At 38.2% G+C, this 18,244-nt stretch overlaps 1 protein-coding gene and 1 long non-coding RNA gene across 8 annotated transcripts in view; one reads left to right on the plus strand and one right to left on the minus strand.

Annotated features, from left to right (window-relative positions):
* LOC110834027 (cysteine-rich motor neuron 1 protein) overlaps positions 1–17,554 on the plus strand; it is a 370,078-nt gene extending 352,524 nt beyond the window's left edge. For 6 of the 7 annotated variants that reach the window (XM_022072762.2, XM_022072763.2, XM_022072767.2 and 3 more), the window contains 11 exons: positions 1,835–2,074; positions 2,740–2,976; positions 3,986–4,180; positions 5,040–5,252; positions 6,422–6,538; positions 7,376–7,624; positions 8,499–8,570; positions 8,658–8,816; positions 9,344–9,763; positions 10,201–10,386; positions 11,095–17,554. In XM_022072762.2, the coding sequence (XP_021928454.1) occupies positions 1,835–2,074; positions 2,740–2,976; positions 3,986–4,180; positions 5,040–5,252; positions 6,422–6,538; positions 7,376–7,624; positions 8,499–8,570; positions 8,658–8,816; positions 9,344–9,763; positions 10,201–10,386; positions 11,095–11,423 (2,417 nt within the window). In that variant the 3' untranslated portion in view covers positions 11,424–17,554. The remainder of the gene's footprint in view (positions 1–1,834; positions 2,075–2,739; positions 2,977–3,985; positions 4,181–5,039; positions 5,253–6,421; positions 6,539–7,375; positions 7,625–8,498; positions 8,571–8,657; positions 8,817–9,343; positions 9,764–10,200; positions 10,387–11,094) is intronic. The other variant, XR_002544451.2, reaches the window with a different exon arrangement.
* LOC147873661 (uncharacterized) lies at positions 14,592–18,192 on the minus strand. The gene is made up of 2 exons (XR_015535503.1): positions 17,911–18,192; positions 14,592–15,524 (listed from the first exon to the last, which is right to left on the minus strand). It is a non-coding gene; the product is annotated as an uncharacterized LOC147873661 (long non-coding RNA).
* Between the last annotated feature and the right edge of the window lie 52 nt (positions 18,193–18,244).

Consider the following 18,244-nt stretch of genomic DNA (forward strand, 5'->3'; position numbering starts at 1 on the left):
ACCTCGGCACTAGATGGGGGTGAGTGGTCAGCATCACGCCCCGGCCGGCTTTACCCCCGGGAAAGGACCCCGGTACCCATTGTAGAGGAGGCTGGGTGGGCCCCAGAGCCGGTCTGGACGCAGAGGCTAGAGGAAAAATCCTGCCCCCATCGGGGATCGAACCCCGGTCGTCCAGCCCGTAGCTAGTCACTATACTGACTGAGCTATCCCGGCTCTTTCGCCTGCTGTGTATTTTTATATATAAGTAATCCGTCAATACGTGAAGTAACCTTCATTTATCACACACTTTCCCCATTTCCTAGTTAACATTTGCTCTCACTGTAACGTATTACATTATCTCATTTCTCCTTGACAGAGTTTGTTCTCTGCTCACAGTGAAGATAATATATTTAGAATTAAATTGTAAACGATATTCTTCTAGAGACCTTTCCACTTCATGTGGGTCGTCTGACAAACAAACCTTTCCCATGTATATAATAATGTTTTCAATGTAGCGCCCTTCTTAAATTGTACACATCAAATTATATTGAAGGTATTTTGTTTCTTTTTATACGGAGCAAAAGTCATGACACATCGCAAAAATACGATTGTTGCGATCCGTGTAAGTGACTGTGAAATTTGTGTTACCCTAAGAGTATCATAAAGATAATGGACGTAAATGCTTTTTTCGTTAGGGTAATATTTATAAATTGTTATTACAACTTGTCTTGGCTAAGGTGGTAACAGTGTTGTCAGCTTTCATGATCTGTTGCTTTGGGCTTCTGAGTTCCATTTTGTTAAAAGATGTGCACCTGCCGGCTGTGTTTTGATCGGTACCACCAAAGATGTATTCTTTCTGCGTCGATGTTTCTTTGTTCGAAGCTGGCGTAATGAGAAATAGTGGGGAGGGAGAAGTGAGAGGGACAAATCCCTCTCTCTTTCAAGTGCAGTTTTTGTAGAAATCTCATGGGAAATCATGAAGCTTATGGGTCATTCTTTGCTTGTGAGTTTCAGTCGTGGATAGGCGCCATTCTTCGCAATGTAATACCGTCTTAGGGACAGTGTTTGAACTATATCCTCGGGAAGATGATTATCTTGAACCGACAATATGAATTGCCTGTTGTTGTTTTTGTTTTTGTAGCGGTGCAGTTTGAAAGTTTGTAGGTGTTTTCTCCATTTGTCACGCGATTTTGATTAATGCAGTAAACCTCTTCACATGGTGATCGAACTGCAAATTTATAATAGAGAGTGAAGATTTGCAAGTTTATATAAAATCGAAATATTATGGTTTTTCTCAAAAGGCGTTTGTGTTTAATTAAGATGTAAAACTTCTGTTTTAATTTAATTGAAGATGAATGTATGAATTCGTTCAGTGGGCGTGGCTTTACAAAAAGTTCTCATCACCGTTACAACCTGGAAGTAAAGTGTTTCATTACAGTTTCGTCCATAGTCTATCCAGGTTTTACGCGCATTGGCCGTTGACTGAATTTACTTCCGGTTTAAGAATGCCGAGGAAAGATTTTGCGTCTGAGTTTGAGAATATGTTTGCATCAGCGATAATAGGAAAATGTAAGCAGTAACGAATGAACACCATCGCTAAATGAGGCATGCAGAATTTGAAAGATAAAATTTTGTGTTTTCTACTTGTAGCACACCTTTCCGGTCTCGTGTAGCATGAAAAGGGTAAATTATACGTCAGAAAGCCTCAGAGGGAAATAACCTTGGGAAACGAAGCGTTGGTGGGAGGGTTCTGAAATGGACCTTCGAGAAGGAAGGTGTGCACATGCGTGGACAGGATTCAGTTCGTTTGGTGTCGGGCTCATGTGAACATGGCTAATGCTGTTCTGTTTTCCAGATTATGGGGCAAAGTGCAACAGCACGGCCGACTGTGCCGAACTGCTGATGGATGACGAGGCGCTGTGCCCCCCGGATTCGGCCCCAAGCGACCCGAGTGTGCCCGGGAACCGTTGCCAGTGTGCGCCTGCGCGCTGCGTTCAACCCCTCTGTCGCTTCGGCGCTACCCGAGTACTACTGCGGACGGGGACGACCACACCGGGAGACTGCTGTGACGTATATGAATGTGTGCAGCCAAAAGGTAACACTGACAAGGGACTGGGGGCTGTTCTTTTGGCAATATGAGAAATCACCAGGACAAAATACAATTTGTTTCACTCGGAGGAAGTCCACGTGTGTACGTAATTTTCCATTGACAGATCCAATTATTAGTCCTTGATGTTGGCATTTATGCTTTGAAAGAAAAATATTTTAATGACACGATAGTCATTGTTGAATTTAAATAGACCGGGCTTTATTCGGGCTGCAATAATTGGAAGTATGGGTTAGGTTGGGTACAGTTAACATATCTGAGGATAAACTTCAAATGCTACTCTGGCCTGGATGGATGAAATTCTAAAATTTCGGCTCGTGCATACCTCTGTCGCCTTCTACTCGTAGTCCGATATCAAATATTTTGATATTTTTGTGCGAGTCGCTGCGCTGGCCAGAGGCGCATACACAAGAAGGCTCTGACCGTACAGTACAGGGAAGGCGCATGCGCAGGAAGGCCGTGTGCTTGCTTCTATTGTGGTCTCTCACGAAGGACACAAGCGATTCCCCACTTCATATGACACCCCATGCTGCTTATGGAGCTCGGGTAGCTCGCTTGTTATCATTTACGTAGGACATTGCCTTAATGATAAATAAATAATGTCATTAAATAACGTAAAGACCAGCCGGCTTGAAGATTTTATTTTATTTCAGATAAAAATTGCAGTGAAGTCATATGTCCAGATGAAGGTGTGGACTGTCCAACTGATAGCTATCGTCTGCCAAACCTTCGTGCTCCAGGGGACTGTTGCTCTCACCCACAGGGTTGTGAATGTCTTCCAGGGCCATGCCCAGAGCCAGATTGCAGTGACGGTGAACATGCTAGAGTAGTGCGTCAAGGCAACCAAAAACCTGGCACTTGCTGTCCACTTTACAAGTGTGTAGAGCACGGTAAGTAATTGTTGAGAATATTGGAGTTTCAGCACTGCCTGTGAACTGAGTGCGAGCATAACATGTATCTGCACAATGCTGAATGAAACCGGTGGTCTGTTTGTTGCAATTTGTACAAATTACGTATGTTAAACGGTCGATTTTAAATGCATTCTGCTTTTTAGTTTTAGCACAAAGATTATCTTTCTTGTGTTATTCTCTTTGTATGAAACAGCCTGACGATTTTGGTGCGGCTTTTAACACTATACAGACTGCATGTCAGAGATTCAGGACTGAAGTTCCGAAGGTTAAGGAGTTAATAGATAGGGAGACGATTGGTCCAGAGAGCACAGGAGGATTGCCTATGGGAGGGGAGGGTACGATTGAGCCAAATCCAGGCCAACAGGGACAAGGATGAGAAAAGCTGTCTTATTAGGGCCACCATAGCGGAAGGCTGGTTCAAGTGTGTGACTTGTTTTCTTGGAGAACCTTCTTGAGTTCTTTCAGGGTGTCTGATTGACTGGTCTTCCTCTATTTGCTGCTGGCTCAGTCCTACCCCGATTTTACCCATCAACTTCTTGACTTTTTTACACTTCAGCCTTGAAAATGAAGGCAGGATGTTCCTACAAATGTTGTACAAAAATGATGCCACAACTTCTTCCTACCATGTTCTTCACAATTCGTTATTTATGAGGCTAAAAAAAGAAATGTTTAGAAATTAATTGATTTGTTGGATTTGAAGATTTATTACAATAATTAAAACAGTCTATCACTGGAATCTGTGATTTTTAGAAGACTGAAGTGACTCAGGACGATGTCAATTGCTGTATTTTTGTGTTGGAAACTTCAGTTCTGTGAGTATTATGTAAGAATACTCGTTTCCACCCACAAAAGGGGCATATCTCACGTTCTGAAACCAAACCTCTGGGAATCCTAAATTGGTAAGGCAGTTGTTTCGAACTGTTAAAAACAGCGATTCTGTAGTTCACTTTTTATATCTCGCAGTACAGATGGAATGTGATGCTTCCAGAACTGAATGACACTTGTGTGTTCGATGGAGATGTGTGGAAGAATGGTTCGACTTGGTGGAAGAATGAATGCACCCAGTGCAGTTGCAACAACGGGCTCAGCTTCTGTGCCGAAAGGACTTCCCAATGTCCCGAACTGCCGTCATCTTGCCGGGTGACTCAGGTTCCACAGGGAAAGTGCTGTCCGGTGTGTGTTGGTGAGTTCAATGCTTCAAATGAAAGTCTTTGTTAAGCAGCTGTTTTTTATATTCTATTTCCTGCAACATATTATAATCTTTAATTTATTTGAGTTTATTGACAGTTTACAATGTTTTTTAGTTTTTCATTTCTTGATTTGTTGAATTACGGATAGAAAAATTTGCTTTTTGTATGTCTCAAGGCTCTTCAGATTAAAGAAGGTTTGTGTTTAAAGTACAGACATTTTAATTATTTCAATTAGTAATATGCATTTTACCATAAAAATTTAGATTTTTTGTGATAATTGAATTTGGAACCGTAAAATAATATCGTGTTTGTTCTTATGGGACTGTAAACATTGTTGCACTAAGAAATATGGAAGGAAATGTAATTGAAGTAGGTATATACTTTTCTTTGACTTTGATCGAACATTCAGCTGAATATACGGAGTAGATGTTTAGGGAGCGAGACACCCATAACATGTGATTAGAGTAATACAAAATGTGTATAACACAAAGAAAATCTTGAATACTAAATCAAGGAACAGGACATGTAACTAACAGAGGACTTAGGGGTCTCTATCAAATGACCAGAGTGGTTGATAACTGCAAAAATATTTATTTCACTAAAATCAAATATGTAAATTCTACAATTTTAGAATGTAAATTAAAAACCACTAAAATGCCTTTCTTCACAGCAAAAATTCAGTACAATCAGAATTAGTTATTGATAATCATATTAGCAATGGCTAGTTTCGCACAGTTTCGATCAGCATTTGAATGTGATAAATTATAACCGTTTTATTTAGAATCCCAATGTTCAAATGATTTGGCACTGGGTTATATATAAATATTCTCCATGCTTTCTGACAATCTTCAGAAGCTGATCCGGTAGCTGAGAACTCGCTCATACTGTCTGGTGGCTGTGTTTCATCAACTGGAGAGCTTCATCAGAATGGTGAGGACTGGCAAGAGGACCCCTGTACTACCTGCACGTGTGTCGCTGGTGCCAAGAAATGCCAGGCACACATGTGTGTCCTAAGATGTGATCATCCACGTTATGTTCCTGACGAATGCTGTCCTCTCTGTGATGGTAAGACTGAGCTCTCCACTGTCAATCCAGGCACTGTTATCTTACGGTACGGAATAAATGCCTGTTGGTTAAGTTAAAATGTTCAGCGTATTGCTTCTTCGCTATGTATTGCGAATAATTACAGCAGGAGAATCTGACATCTTTTGGCCATATTTGAAGTTACTACTTCAAAGCCTTCATCAATTTCCCCCAAAAGCATTGTGATCAGTGGCTAGATTTATTTTTTTCAGTTTAAAAAATGTATCATGCAACATACAGCAGAGGGGCAGGAAATTATTGTTTACCCTTTGTTTTTCTACCATAGTCTAAGAAAAACAATATACCAAGATACAAATTGTTGCAGTGTGAAACATTCATTCGAATATGCTGTCAAAATGTGACAAAAGTTAAGAGAGAGATACCGTGTCCATCTTCAACCGTGATGGAGGAGACATAGTTTCTCTGAAACATTGGCATCTACTGATCAGTCCACAAAGTGCAAAAAGCCATAAGATCATCATTAACTGTTTGGTAGTTTGTCTTTACAGTTAGAAATTGTTATTGCAGTTCAGAATTAAGTATATTTGTTTCTATAACATATTTACGGGCAGTACGTGTGTGTAGGAATATAAGTGTGTTGGTAGAAAACAGTTTAGGAAACATGTAAAAAAAATTCTAAGTGAAATTTTCCCCTTTTTACCATATAATTGCTGTACTTCAGAAGTAGTTTGTATTTCCATCAACTTCTGATTACACTGATGGATGTGTTGGTTGTGAATTCTGCAAATTCCTGGCGAACTTTGAACTTGGTACTAAGAAGATTTCCATAGCAAATGGAGTCAGGTGAAACCTACAAACCATGGCAATTGTGATTTTTCAGTGATTTCCTATTAACGTCATGTCTGAACCTAGTGTGAGAACTATCCAGTCCCTTACCAGAGGTACCGAGCGCTGTTTCTCTGTGGGTAAAGTGGCTAGAGTTTTGCTTTATGCCTTCATGTCCTTGTGCTTATGGGGGTCAGTGCCAAGACATGACCATTTATTGACCTTTTATGCAGCTCGGTACATCCCATGAAATGCAGTGTCCTACATCTCGTAGTTGTCTTCTTAGCTTCGAGACTGTCGGTTCAGCGAAGTGCATGCAGGAACTGTTGGCTTCCAGGGGTTAAGCATGTTCGTCTCTCTTACAGCAACATCGGTGGTCACAATTCCTCCACACTGCCCAGCTCTCAACAACTGTTCCCTGCGCTGCTTGCATGGCTTTGTGAGGGACAATAATGGTTGCTACAGCTGTCGGTGTCAAGCAGGTAAACATAAGCTATAAGCTACCAATATCCTTCATACCTCCGTAACTGTATAATTATTCTTGCTATCCACATCATATAAATTGAAATGTTTGAAGGGAGACACGTATCTTAAGTTCTCAGAACTACATATTATTAAAGGAATCACCATTCTTCTTCTTCTTCTTCTTCTTCTTCTATGGCTCTCCGGTCCGTATTCGGTCCATGGCCTCCTCAATTCTCCTCTTCCATTCGGTCCTCTGTTAGGTCTGTCTGTCCGAGGCTTTGATCAAGGTTTGGAAACATCTTCCTTTTTTGGTGCAAGGTTGTTAGCCTTGCGATCAACCCCCAACCTGGAGGACCAAGGTACCTGTCTTAGTCTGACCTCTCCCCCTCGACCAATCTGGCTAGGGAAGCCCTACCAGTAGCTATGCTACCGCCAGCATAGCTCTTGGAGTCACTGAGGTACTCAAGCCCCCACCACCACGACAAGGTGCAGGTACCATTAAGTGAGGATCACCATTGAGGAGCTTGGAATTTCTTCCTTGCTATTAGGTTTTCAATGTATGTGTCTGAGGAATAGAAATTAGAGGCAATAAAATGATATTTCTGATTTTCTTGACAAACCGTTGCGGATCGGACGCATGTTAATTTGAACTTTTCTACTCAAGTTAAGCTAAGGACATCCTATTGCGGGACACCTTGTATATATTAATGTCTCCAATTTTTTATTCATGAAATTAGCCTGTAGGCCACACTTGGATGTGCAAGTTACTTAACGGTGGTATAAAAGATAATATTGATAACTTGCAGTTGCATTTGCCTTTCCGAAGAAACAATTGTTCTCTTGATCGGTTTCAGATGAGTGTGTGCTGGAGTGTCCAAATGGCTACTTGCAAGACAGTCATGGAAACAAGCTGTGTGAATGTTCAGCCGAGTGTCCTGCACTCTCAGATTGTCATAAGAATTGCTCGCACGGCTTCCGACTCAACAAAGCGGGCTGCGAAGTTTGCAAATGCAAGGAGTGTCGCCCGTTGATGGACTGCAACAAGAATTGTGTGCATGGGCTGCGTACTAATGATCGTGGCTGCCCAATTTGCAAATGTAAAGGTTGGTATAACTTGTTTTAAGTAATTCTTTTTTTTTAAAGGAAAAGATGGGCTTTTGTTGACATCATGCCTGCATTTGTATCTGTCTCTCTAATTAATGAATGGGCATGGAACATGGTGTGAACATCGAGCCACTTGAAGTTATTCAACCTTCATACTTCCATCAGTAATGTCAGCATGACTGATGCACATACTTCTTTGGTAAAAGGGGTGATAGGGCCACGAAGCATTTTTTGGTAAATGATCTTCAAATAGTATGCAACTTTTTTCATGTCATATTCTTGCATAATACAAAGCAAGAACAAGATGGCCGTACGAAATGTAATATACTTAGCTTGCAGTCTGATGATTAGTTTCGTTTGGAAATAGACCATAAACATACCATTAAATTTTACATAAAACATTGTTTTGAATGTTAAATATCTCAAACAAGCAGCTGACATGAAACTGATAACTTTGAGGTAGCAGAAATCTCTGCTAATGTATGTTACGTATTTCACCGAGTTTATGCTTCATTGCCATACTTTGGGACAAGAAAATTATTTACATTACACATCAAAATCTCTATTCAAAATTCAGTAAGCCTTGAGTTCCAAGACGTTTTGTATCTTAATAAACTTCTGCTCAGGTAATTGTTCTATGATTACTTAGGTGTTTACTTCGTCTGGACAGTGGTGGGTAATTATTGCTGCCTGCAGGCTATGGAAAGGATCTGAAATGCTCTTTGGAACTCGAGCAATACAAATATAAATCTGTTTAGTCAGTGAGACTGAGCAGCTGAGTTTATAGCCCCGATGCTTTAAGAAGTATAATTTTTTATGCTCTGTTCTATCTACTGTTATTCAGCGGTTTCGTGTCATTGTTGTGTGTTACAGCATCATCAGAACATATCCCCGAAGTTACGACATCTAACCATATCATTACAGAAACGTCGTGCATATCAGCAGGTATGTGTCTGTTACTTTAATCTTATTGCATTTGGTAATATTGACCAGTTGTTTTTGGCAGCGGAACTTCAGGTATGACTTTTTCAGGTGAACTGCATCATGATGATGGAGAAGTATGGTTTGATGGATGCCGACAGTGTTACTGTCATGGTGGAGTGGAGATGTGTAACCTCATTACATGCCCAGTGCCAGCCTGCAAGCAACCAGTGTTGAATGTATCACGTGATTGTTGTCCACGCTGCCCAGGTGATGCTCAGATTTTTTAAAGTTAAAATCGGTTTACAGACTGGCAAACAGAAATATTGCTTCTTCTAATGGAGATAACTTCCACCCCTGATTTTGGGAACAGGCATGTGAATGTGAGGCCAGCAGTCAAGCTAGTCGACTTTGGCTCTCTGGAGCTGTTACGCCACGGATTTAACCAGTAAACCCCAGCAAACTTTCATACTGAGTACTACTATGCTCAGTAAAAATGTGACAAAATAATATGCATAGTGGTGCTATCTGTATATAAAAATTCATGAAATACAAAAGAAACCTAATCATCAGCCACATCTACTTAAGCAGAATGTGCCTCATTGGCTCACTTGTTTGGTGGAAGAGAGAGAATTGGATATTGTCTTCCAAGGCAACAAACATTCTTTCAGGCTTCAGAGATACTTTTGTTTCTTTCCACTTCTTGAACTTTAGACCCTCATTCTTTCTTATACCTACATGGAATTTTGGCTTTGATTTTCTTGGATCACTTTATTGTTACATTTTATCTTTCACAGACACAGGGTACAATGAACACAAACCTAAGAAACTTCAGCAAGCAATGGTGTGTCATTCAGTGGATGGTGTGTATCGAGTTGAAGGAGAAACATGGCCTCTAGATGCTTGCACACAGTGTCTTTGTCATTTGGGGCGAGTGTTGTGCAAGACACATCACTGCCCACCTGCACCCTGTCTGAAACCTGTTTATCAGGCTGGACAGTGCTGCCCCATGTGTGCTGATTTTGCTCCTGTCTCAAGTCCTGGACATGCCAAGTCATGCAATGCACATCACCTACATGGAACAGCATGGATGGAAGACAGCTGTCGTAGTTGTGCGTGCGTGAATGGTCATGTTAGCTGCTTTACACAGCAATGCACTAACATAACCTGCAGCCGGCCAGTCCTTGCCAAAAATCAGTGCTGTCCCATATGTCTAGGTAAGCACTTTTTTTGGTTTCTTTGAATCAATTTCTAATAGTTTTATACATCTTATTGTTCTTGATATTTATTTATTGACCATACGAATATTGTTGTTGGAGATAATAAAAAGTAGAGAGATTACAATGCAAAGAGATATAAATCCTGTTGCTGATGGCCCATTACGGTGTTCAAAAGATCCTGCCACTAGACCCTGTCTTGAGCCAATTGAATGTAGTCTGCACTCTCATATCCCATTTTGTAAGATCCTCAATTTCACATACATTGGTCATTTTTGAAGTCATGCCAAATAATTAGAGGCCATATGTATTATTTTGCAACATGATACTTTTTTTTATAGAATGGGTTTTTTGGCCTGTCCTAACCTCAAACACACTTACACCTTCTAGTGTTGTGAGACATTTTTGGTAATTATGGGGCTTTACTTGTGTTGTAGATCGGTCTTCACCAAAAACCTGCTCTGTGGGCAATGTCACATACCATGAGGGTGAAAACTGGCATGAAGATGCATGCACTCGCTGTCAGTGCAGCAGTGGCCAGAAAATGTGTACACAGAAAGTATGTTCTGTTTCCTGCATAAATCCGGTCAAGAAACCAGGAAAGTGCTGCCCAGTTTGTACAGGTAGGAATACTGTTGTTGTAACAAATTATAATGTCTTTATGTTTTGTTCTTAAATGACAATCACAAGTGTTTGTAATTTTATTTAACAGACTTTTATCCTGAGATTAAGAAGCTATTTAAGTTAAATTATGTTTCATTAAAGTCAATAAATGAAGCTGAATACTCCTTGTTGTATGAGCTGGGATAGCTCAGTCAGTATAGTGACTAGCTACGGGCTGGATGACCGGGGTTCGATCCCTAACTGGGGCAGAGGATTTTTCCTCTAGCCTCTGCATCCAGACCAGCTCTGGGGCCCACCCAGCCTCCTCTACAATGGGTACTGGGGTCCTTTCCCAGGATAAAGCCGGCCGGGGCTTGATGCTGACCACTTACCCCCATCTAGTGCCGAAGTCAAGAAAGAGAGGAGCTATACCTCCACTCACTCCAAGCGCCTGTATGGCACGTAGTGGGACAAACTTTACTTTACTTTACTTTACTCCTTGTAGCTGTAACTGATACTGAGTTGAAGGTGCACATGCGCAGATGGCCGTGCACAGAATGTTTTATTCTTAGTACCTAGTAACCCTTATATAGAAACAAAGATCTTTTTTTTGTGTTGTCCAGTTTTTAGGAAGTAGCCCGTAATGCTAATCTTGGCATTAAGAGATTTAGGAAAGTATATTGTCCAAAGTTAATTTCATTAGTGTGCTTATTTTTAATTATGTGCAGAAGCTGACAGCACTAGGAATCATGGCGATTCAGTTCCTTCATCTGAGGTTGCGCCGCTGGGGTTCTTCACAGAGTCGGTGTATATCACCATCATATTGGTGCTTGTGTGCGTCATCATCTGCTTTGCATTCTACTTTGGATACCAATATTGTTGCCACAGGCAACAACTCAAGCTAGATAGCACTCCAAAGTCATGTCCAAATCCTGCATATCATGGTTACGTGCACAGGGACTCTTGCGCTCCTCCACAGTACACAAGTGGTGACTGCCATAGATCAAATGTAGACCCTTATCAGTATGAGTATGTTCCTGCATATGACTGTCAATGAAATGTTTGTCACTTCAGTCGGGGATGTAGAAAAATCCACTTCTGCCCCTGTGTAGAAATGGATGAACTTCATAAAAAATAGTGTGATAAGACTGCATATTCAGTTACTTAATGTTTGAGTTGGACCTACAAGTAATTTGGTCGCAACTCGTGAGAAATTTGTTGCGCTGACAGGTTGAATATACTGTGAAAGTTGCAGAGTCTGTAAGTTCTTGGATTCTGACTGACCTACCTTTACCTTGTGAAGATGGTTTTGTAAGTAACATAATAGTACCTTATTTGTGTTACTGTGGTATGCACATTTATGTTTATCAGTTTGTGACTAACACTTCATTTGGTTATGCCCGTAGTCACATCTGGATTCGTGGATAAACCTGATATCTAGTTCCTGTAATATAAATGGCTGTTTGGAAGAGGGAAGGTACAATTAGCAGCTGTATGAACAATTTGACATGCAACAGATCCCTCAGTGATGTCAGTAATGTTGTGTGTGTTACATCAATATTTGTTTCTTCTGTCCAACAAACCGTGAGCCTCAATGTTCACCTCTAGCCTTTTTTTAACTAACTGATCAGTTGTTGGACATTACATTTGAGATCAGCGTCTTGGAGTCGCAGAGGACTTCATACATATTCAGGGAGGTGGGGCAAGGCTCCAGTAACAAGAGGGGTGCAAGTTCCTCTTTTCCTGTTTGATAAGCAGATTCATCTGGAATTGGTTCCTTAGTTGATCTGGTAGTCACACAAAAGATAATGTACTTGATGATCTCCAATTATGTTTGTGTGTAATAATAATATTAATTATAAGAAAGGTGCATAATGGTACAATAATATGAATGTCGTGTAATAATTTGAAGAAAGGAATGGATAATGTTAATATGATCCATATGAATAAAACTTAAATGAACTGGATTCTAAATTGACTTTACACATTTACTATAAGAAATAGGTTTTTAAATATGTATAGGACTTCCCAAATATCAGTATCTGATAAAAAAAAGTTATGTACCTTTTTATATTGAAGTGTAATTAAATTCATTTATCGAGAGAAAAGTTACAAAGTATCTTATAAATTGTGAAGAGACTGCAAGTAAGATTAATCTGTAGTAATGTGTGTTCAAACATCGGTAGAAAAGTAAATATGTTTTTACGTGTCGAATGCAGTTAGCAGCATTCTGATTTTTACATAATTGAATTTTTATCTTGCATAGATGTGCTGGTAGTTACTGTTCTTATATACAAGGTCTGTGATCATATAACCAATACAATGGTAGGGATTGTGTTGCAACACTGAAGTGCATTCCAAGTAGTCGCATGATATGTTACTGCAGATAAATTATGTACATAGTTACTACATTTTTAACACAACCGTACAAAGTTGTTTTATTCATCAATTGATACTGTCATAAGCAGAGAAATCTGTTGTGGCTTATGTTGTTATGGAACAGCATTATACCAGATTGAAAACTGGCAGATATTCACTAACATTTCAAATAACTGCTGTACTCTAAACACTGATAAGGTAGTGAACATCAATGCTGATTCTGCTTGGAATGTACCATTGTTGTGCTGTATTTACTCAGTAGAATAAAATTTTGCAGTGACACAAAGTTGCAGAATGTTACAGTGTTTGAACAACACAAGAAGGTTACAGATGTGAATTAAGAATGTAACAATGAACTTTCCATGTCACTATTATATAGTGGTGAAAGCGAAGTGCTGCCTTGAATCAATACAAAATGTTGGGAGTATCTGAATATAAGGTGCTGTAAAGCTTTATTCCAAATTTAGGACTTGATCTAAAAATACTGTTTACCTAAATATTTTATGCATGCAGTGGTTGAAGTTCCTTTTATATTTTGAGGAACCTATTTCACAATGTTAATTAAAATTTACTGCAGCTACAGCAAATTTTAGCGTGAGAACTGCTGCCAGTTTTTAAGTTGTTGATGTTCTGACTGTGACTTATCTTGATAAATGCTAAAGTGAAAGATGGGTGTTACAAAATTAGAAAATTCATCAGATGGAATGGTAATGCAACATGGGGTTTTCTCAGAAGTAGACAAATTTGTATAAGACTTTCAGAAAGAACAAAGTAATTAGTGATTCTCATACACCAACACCTTTTATGAATAATACAAAAAAGATCTTAATTAACCATTTTTAAGATGTTACAGGAGTCAATTCCAATAATTGGAATTTCTTTCTTCTGTGTACCATGAAGAAACTTAATATCTACACATTTTACATGACCACTTATTAAGGATGCGAATATATTCTGAAAAATCCACATCAAAGTATTATTTAATACATAACGTATCAGATTGTTTGTTAATGCATGCGGACACTGCAAATTTCTGCTTCTGAACTATAGTAAGAATAGTGGGTAAGCAAATTTCTTTTTTCATGTTCAGTGTATAAAAAGTAAGTAGGTGTTGCCAGATCTTCAACTGCGTTAAAAAACTGTCTTTGAATTGTAACACAGTCACATGGCATGTTCTGTATTAATGAGTTGTCTTCTTCCATGTTCTCTGAATTGTGTCATCTTAGAACTAATGTATTTCTTCCTGAGAGATTCATTTTTCTGTCACATCCTGTGTATATGTTACAAATTCAAAGATGTCTGTTTTGTGTTTGTGTTGAGAAGCAAAATCTTTTAAGCACAAAACATGTTTGGGCAACTTTTTTTGAGCGCATGTCAAAAGACATTTTTATTACATATTCTTAAGATACTTATGAATTGACCATCATGTGTCTGTCCTGAACCTTCTTGTGACAGTTGACAAACACCACAGTTACTGGAGCATTTTGTATTGCTTTCAGAGTTTTTGTTGGTGTTTACACACAGAGATCTAAAACATGACATATTAGTGTTCTGTCTTCCACGTTCCTGGTATTGAAAGAATTGCCTCTGATAAAGTCATAACTCAGACAAAGAAGACATTTAGGAAAGCACAAGAGAGGATGGAAAGATTCTGTTTTTGTAATACCTGTAGCAGGCAGTCTATAAAAACGTGGTGTCTTTGTGTGTGCTGGTGTTAGATGCTCTCAAAGTTTTTGAATCTTGCACTTGGAAACAATTGTTATATATCAGACAATCGTGTTTGCAAAATATTGCTCTTTACAAGCTGTGCTCTAAGTTTTATTAATAATAATTATTTATAAAATAATTATGAATGTATGAAACGAGGGTTTTATATTTTGCAGTACAGAATGATACAGTAAATCAGCTCTTTTTCAAAATACAGAGGGACATAGAAATTAAATAGGCTTTTTTTTAAATGAACATGTAAGAGTTAAAATGTTTCCAAAGAAATTGAAATTGTATCCTACATCTGATTTCAGACATCTTGTTTTAAAGGGGAAGAACTGCGCAAAATTAAATAAAGATTTTAGTGCTTTGCAAACATTTTATGGTTTTCAGTGTGGGGGTGATAGAAAGTCATGTTCTTGGCTGCATTGACAGGAGCATTGTTGTAGTGTGGTAAGGGCAGCTCTTAAGTCTTGTAACAGGCTGGGTAACCACTTGAGGCCGGCTTCTGTTGCTGTCCTTGTAACTAGTTTCAGTATGCAGTTCCCATACAATACATACATCACCCAAGTCTTGCTTGCATTTCATCAAATTCAGCCATTAATAACAAAGCTGCTTCTTCTATGGCTCTCCGGTCCATATTTGGTCCATGGCCTCTTCAATTCTCCTCTTCCATTCAGTCCTCTGTTAGGTCCGTCTGTCCGAGGCTAGTTGATTTTAATCATCAGTGGGCTTGCTCTTGCATTAAAATAATTTTTCAGCTTTTATGCATTAAAAATATGTTATTAATTAAAGTACTTTCCATTTTTTATTTTCTTTATGTACTAATAACTCCTGTATCTTATCCAAAAATAAACTTCTGTCATACACATGTGCCAGCAGTGGTTTGTGTATGCACAGTCTAGTCCAAATAAAAGTGTTTTAAAGAGTACAAGCACACTGGAAAGTAAGTAGCATCTAGTACCGTACTTACTGTGCCCATTGAATTTGTTTAAAATATACCAGGACAACTCTGACTTGTTTCATTGAGCAATGGCTGGTCACTGAGATGTTTGTTCTCTGCCTTGTGTTACTGCAATTCCCAAATGAAAACTAATTAATTGTTTTAGTGCTATATAGAATTCTGAAACTGTATTTTATTTTTTGAAGCAGTGTAAAATAATAATATGTGTATATAACTATATCATACCAAGTAAACATATGTCTGTATTTGTGTAACACTCATGGCTAGAGGAAGCAGTATTGTTTCCTTAAAATACTGTATAATGCCATAAGCATTATGAGGGAATGCCAGTGTTTGAAACTGCTTTTCTGTTAAAGATATAAATATCATTGGCTTAGAGGTATGGTGACATTTTGTGCTAAAACATGTTTCATACTTCAGTGATTCAAGTGGAAACTTGTAGATGAATTTACATTTTCATTCTTTGTTGCTTATCTTGTGCTGATCAGTAAAGTTTGTTTCAAATTGAGTGATCATTTAAAGAAATCAAACCTTCTCTGTCAGTTTCTGTGCTAATTGAATGTATTCATGAAAATTTCCAAAGACTAAAATGATTCTGAATGTTTTGGTTAACCAATATACATTACTGTACATTATACTTTGTCATACTTTAAGATGTCTTTCACAATGTACTGTTTTGGAAAAGGAGGTGAATGATGTTCTCATACCTCTGAAACCAAGTTCCTTACAATAATTCACTAACCTTTTGGAGAATACAGTTGAAATATGTGAACAGTAGTTTTATTAATGATAATTTGCACATGTTACATGAAATGTACCTGTTCCATTAACAAGCTTATTCCACTCTTAAAAAACACTGGTTATGGCAGGATTCTTTAGTTAAAGTGAGGTAATTACATCTGTAAGAGTGTAATTTTAATTTAATACCTGCTGGTATTTGTCACATTATTTCATTAAACTGTTATGTAAGAATTCTATAAAAACAGCGGTATATGTTATGAGAATTATTTGTCTACAAATTTTCAAGAAACATATCAGTAACAAAAAATATTATATGCCACTTGAGTGAGACATGGAATGCCAAATTGTCAAGTATTGTCTTCATAAATTATTTTTTCTCTACACTTTCTGTTGATTAATTTAGGAAATTAATGTATTTATTTTTATGTGTAACTATATATCTTTAACTTACAGTAATTTATATACTCTCCTGTTGTCAGTTGATACACAAACAAAAGCTGAAATTTTGCAATGCATACTGGAAAATTTATAGATGGTATTACACCGGTAATGAATCATAGTATACTCTGTTCGTTTAGTAAAAAGTAATACACAACTTTGAATTAATGGGTTTCATAATTCACATTCCAAAATAGAGTGTACCTGTATTTTGACAGTGAAATAGATTGAGGGAGAGAGTGATACAGGCTTTGAAATTTCTTTCTGTTTTACTTGTCTTCCCTTTGTATTAAGAATTGGCTAATTCTTTTGACTTGCACAGTGCCCAAGGCATTAGAAAGGATGGCTCAGAAAGATGAGCATGCAGCAAGAGGCATGGCAGTTCGAGTATCAACTATTTTTTGCTAATTACACTGTTAACCTTTGTTTGGCCATGCATCATGTCTTGTCCGTGGTCTAGCTGACTGTGCTCTTTTTAAATCCCCAATTCATGTAGAATAAAGGTTAAGATACAGCTTGTAGGTTAACCAAGGAAATGATATGCCATCTGAATTGTGAAACATCACATGTTTAATGTCTTTTGGTGTTGTGGTGTTCTTTCTTTCTCACTAGGTCTTGCTAAGAAGTTTCTGTATAATTTGTCCAATAATATCAAGTTGAAAGGTGTTCTAATGGTTTTGAAAAGTGTGATTGTTTCAGATGATGGTGATGACCAGTTGAAAATTATCATAGAAACATAGCAGTGTCAAACTTCATAAGGCATCTTTTAAGTTGATCTCGGCCATTGCCCCTTGCTTCAGAATGAATATAAGAAGTATTACATTTGAATGTTTGCAGAATTTAAATTAAAATGTGATACTTGCTGAACATGTGTAATGTGTTAAATTGTATATAGAGTATGTATTGTATGTTTGTATGTATGTAATTAATTAATAAGTAAAATTCCTCTAATTTATCAATCCTGTTCCTATAAAGAAATGTTTTTCCCCTTTTTATGCAAAAGGAAAAAGGCAGGTATTTATTTTTTTATTTGTCATCTTAATTATTATTGTTGCTACAAAGTTACATCATGCTGTCCAATGTAGTTTTAACCTGCCTGTGACTGCAGTGATGCTATTCTTCTATCATTTCATTTACATTGGTTCGAGTTGTGCCAGATATATCACCTGGTTCATTTGCCAGACCTAACTGCCTGCCTTTTTTCCCTTGTCTCTTAGTCCTGTGTCTGCTTGTTTGTCCCTTCACCAGCCTTCTGATACCTTCCTCCTCCCTGTTACAAAAAGTGCCTCTCATTTTCCCTCTGCTGCCTACTTACATGATTTGATTTTTCTTCTACCTCTTACTATCTCCATTACCTGTCTTGCTTTCTCTTTATTAGGATAAATGGTCAGGCAGTTCAGCAAGTAGAGATGTGTAGTGAACCAGGGAAATAAATGGACAGTGAATTCCGAGATTGGCTAAAACAGCAGGCTGACATGAAAGCTGGAGGAAAGACAGGAATTGAGAAAATAGGATGTTAACCTTTTGAAGCTGAACCAGATCTAAATATAAAAGAATTAGGTCTTTATCACACAGCACAACTCTCCACCACTACAAAGATCACCTGGTTGCGCTGTTTAAGGAAGTACTCCTCGTTTACACTGAGAATC

This window comes from Zootermopsis nevadensis, unplaced genomic scaffold, assembly GCF_977971745.1.
Source record: "Zootermopsis nevadensis isolate Lab colony 2312 unplaced genomic scaffold, Znev_1.0 Znev_ptg000017l, whole genome shotgun sequence".
In the NCBI taxonomy this organism is placed as follows: domain Eukaryota; kingdom Metazoa; phylum Arthropoda; class Insecta; order Blattodea; family Termopsidae; genus Zootermopsis; species Zootermopsis nevadensis.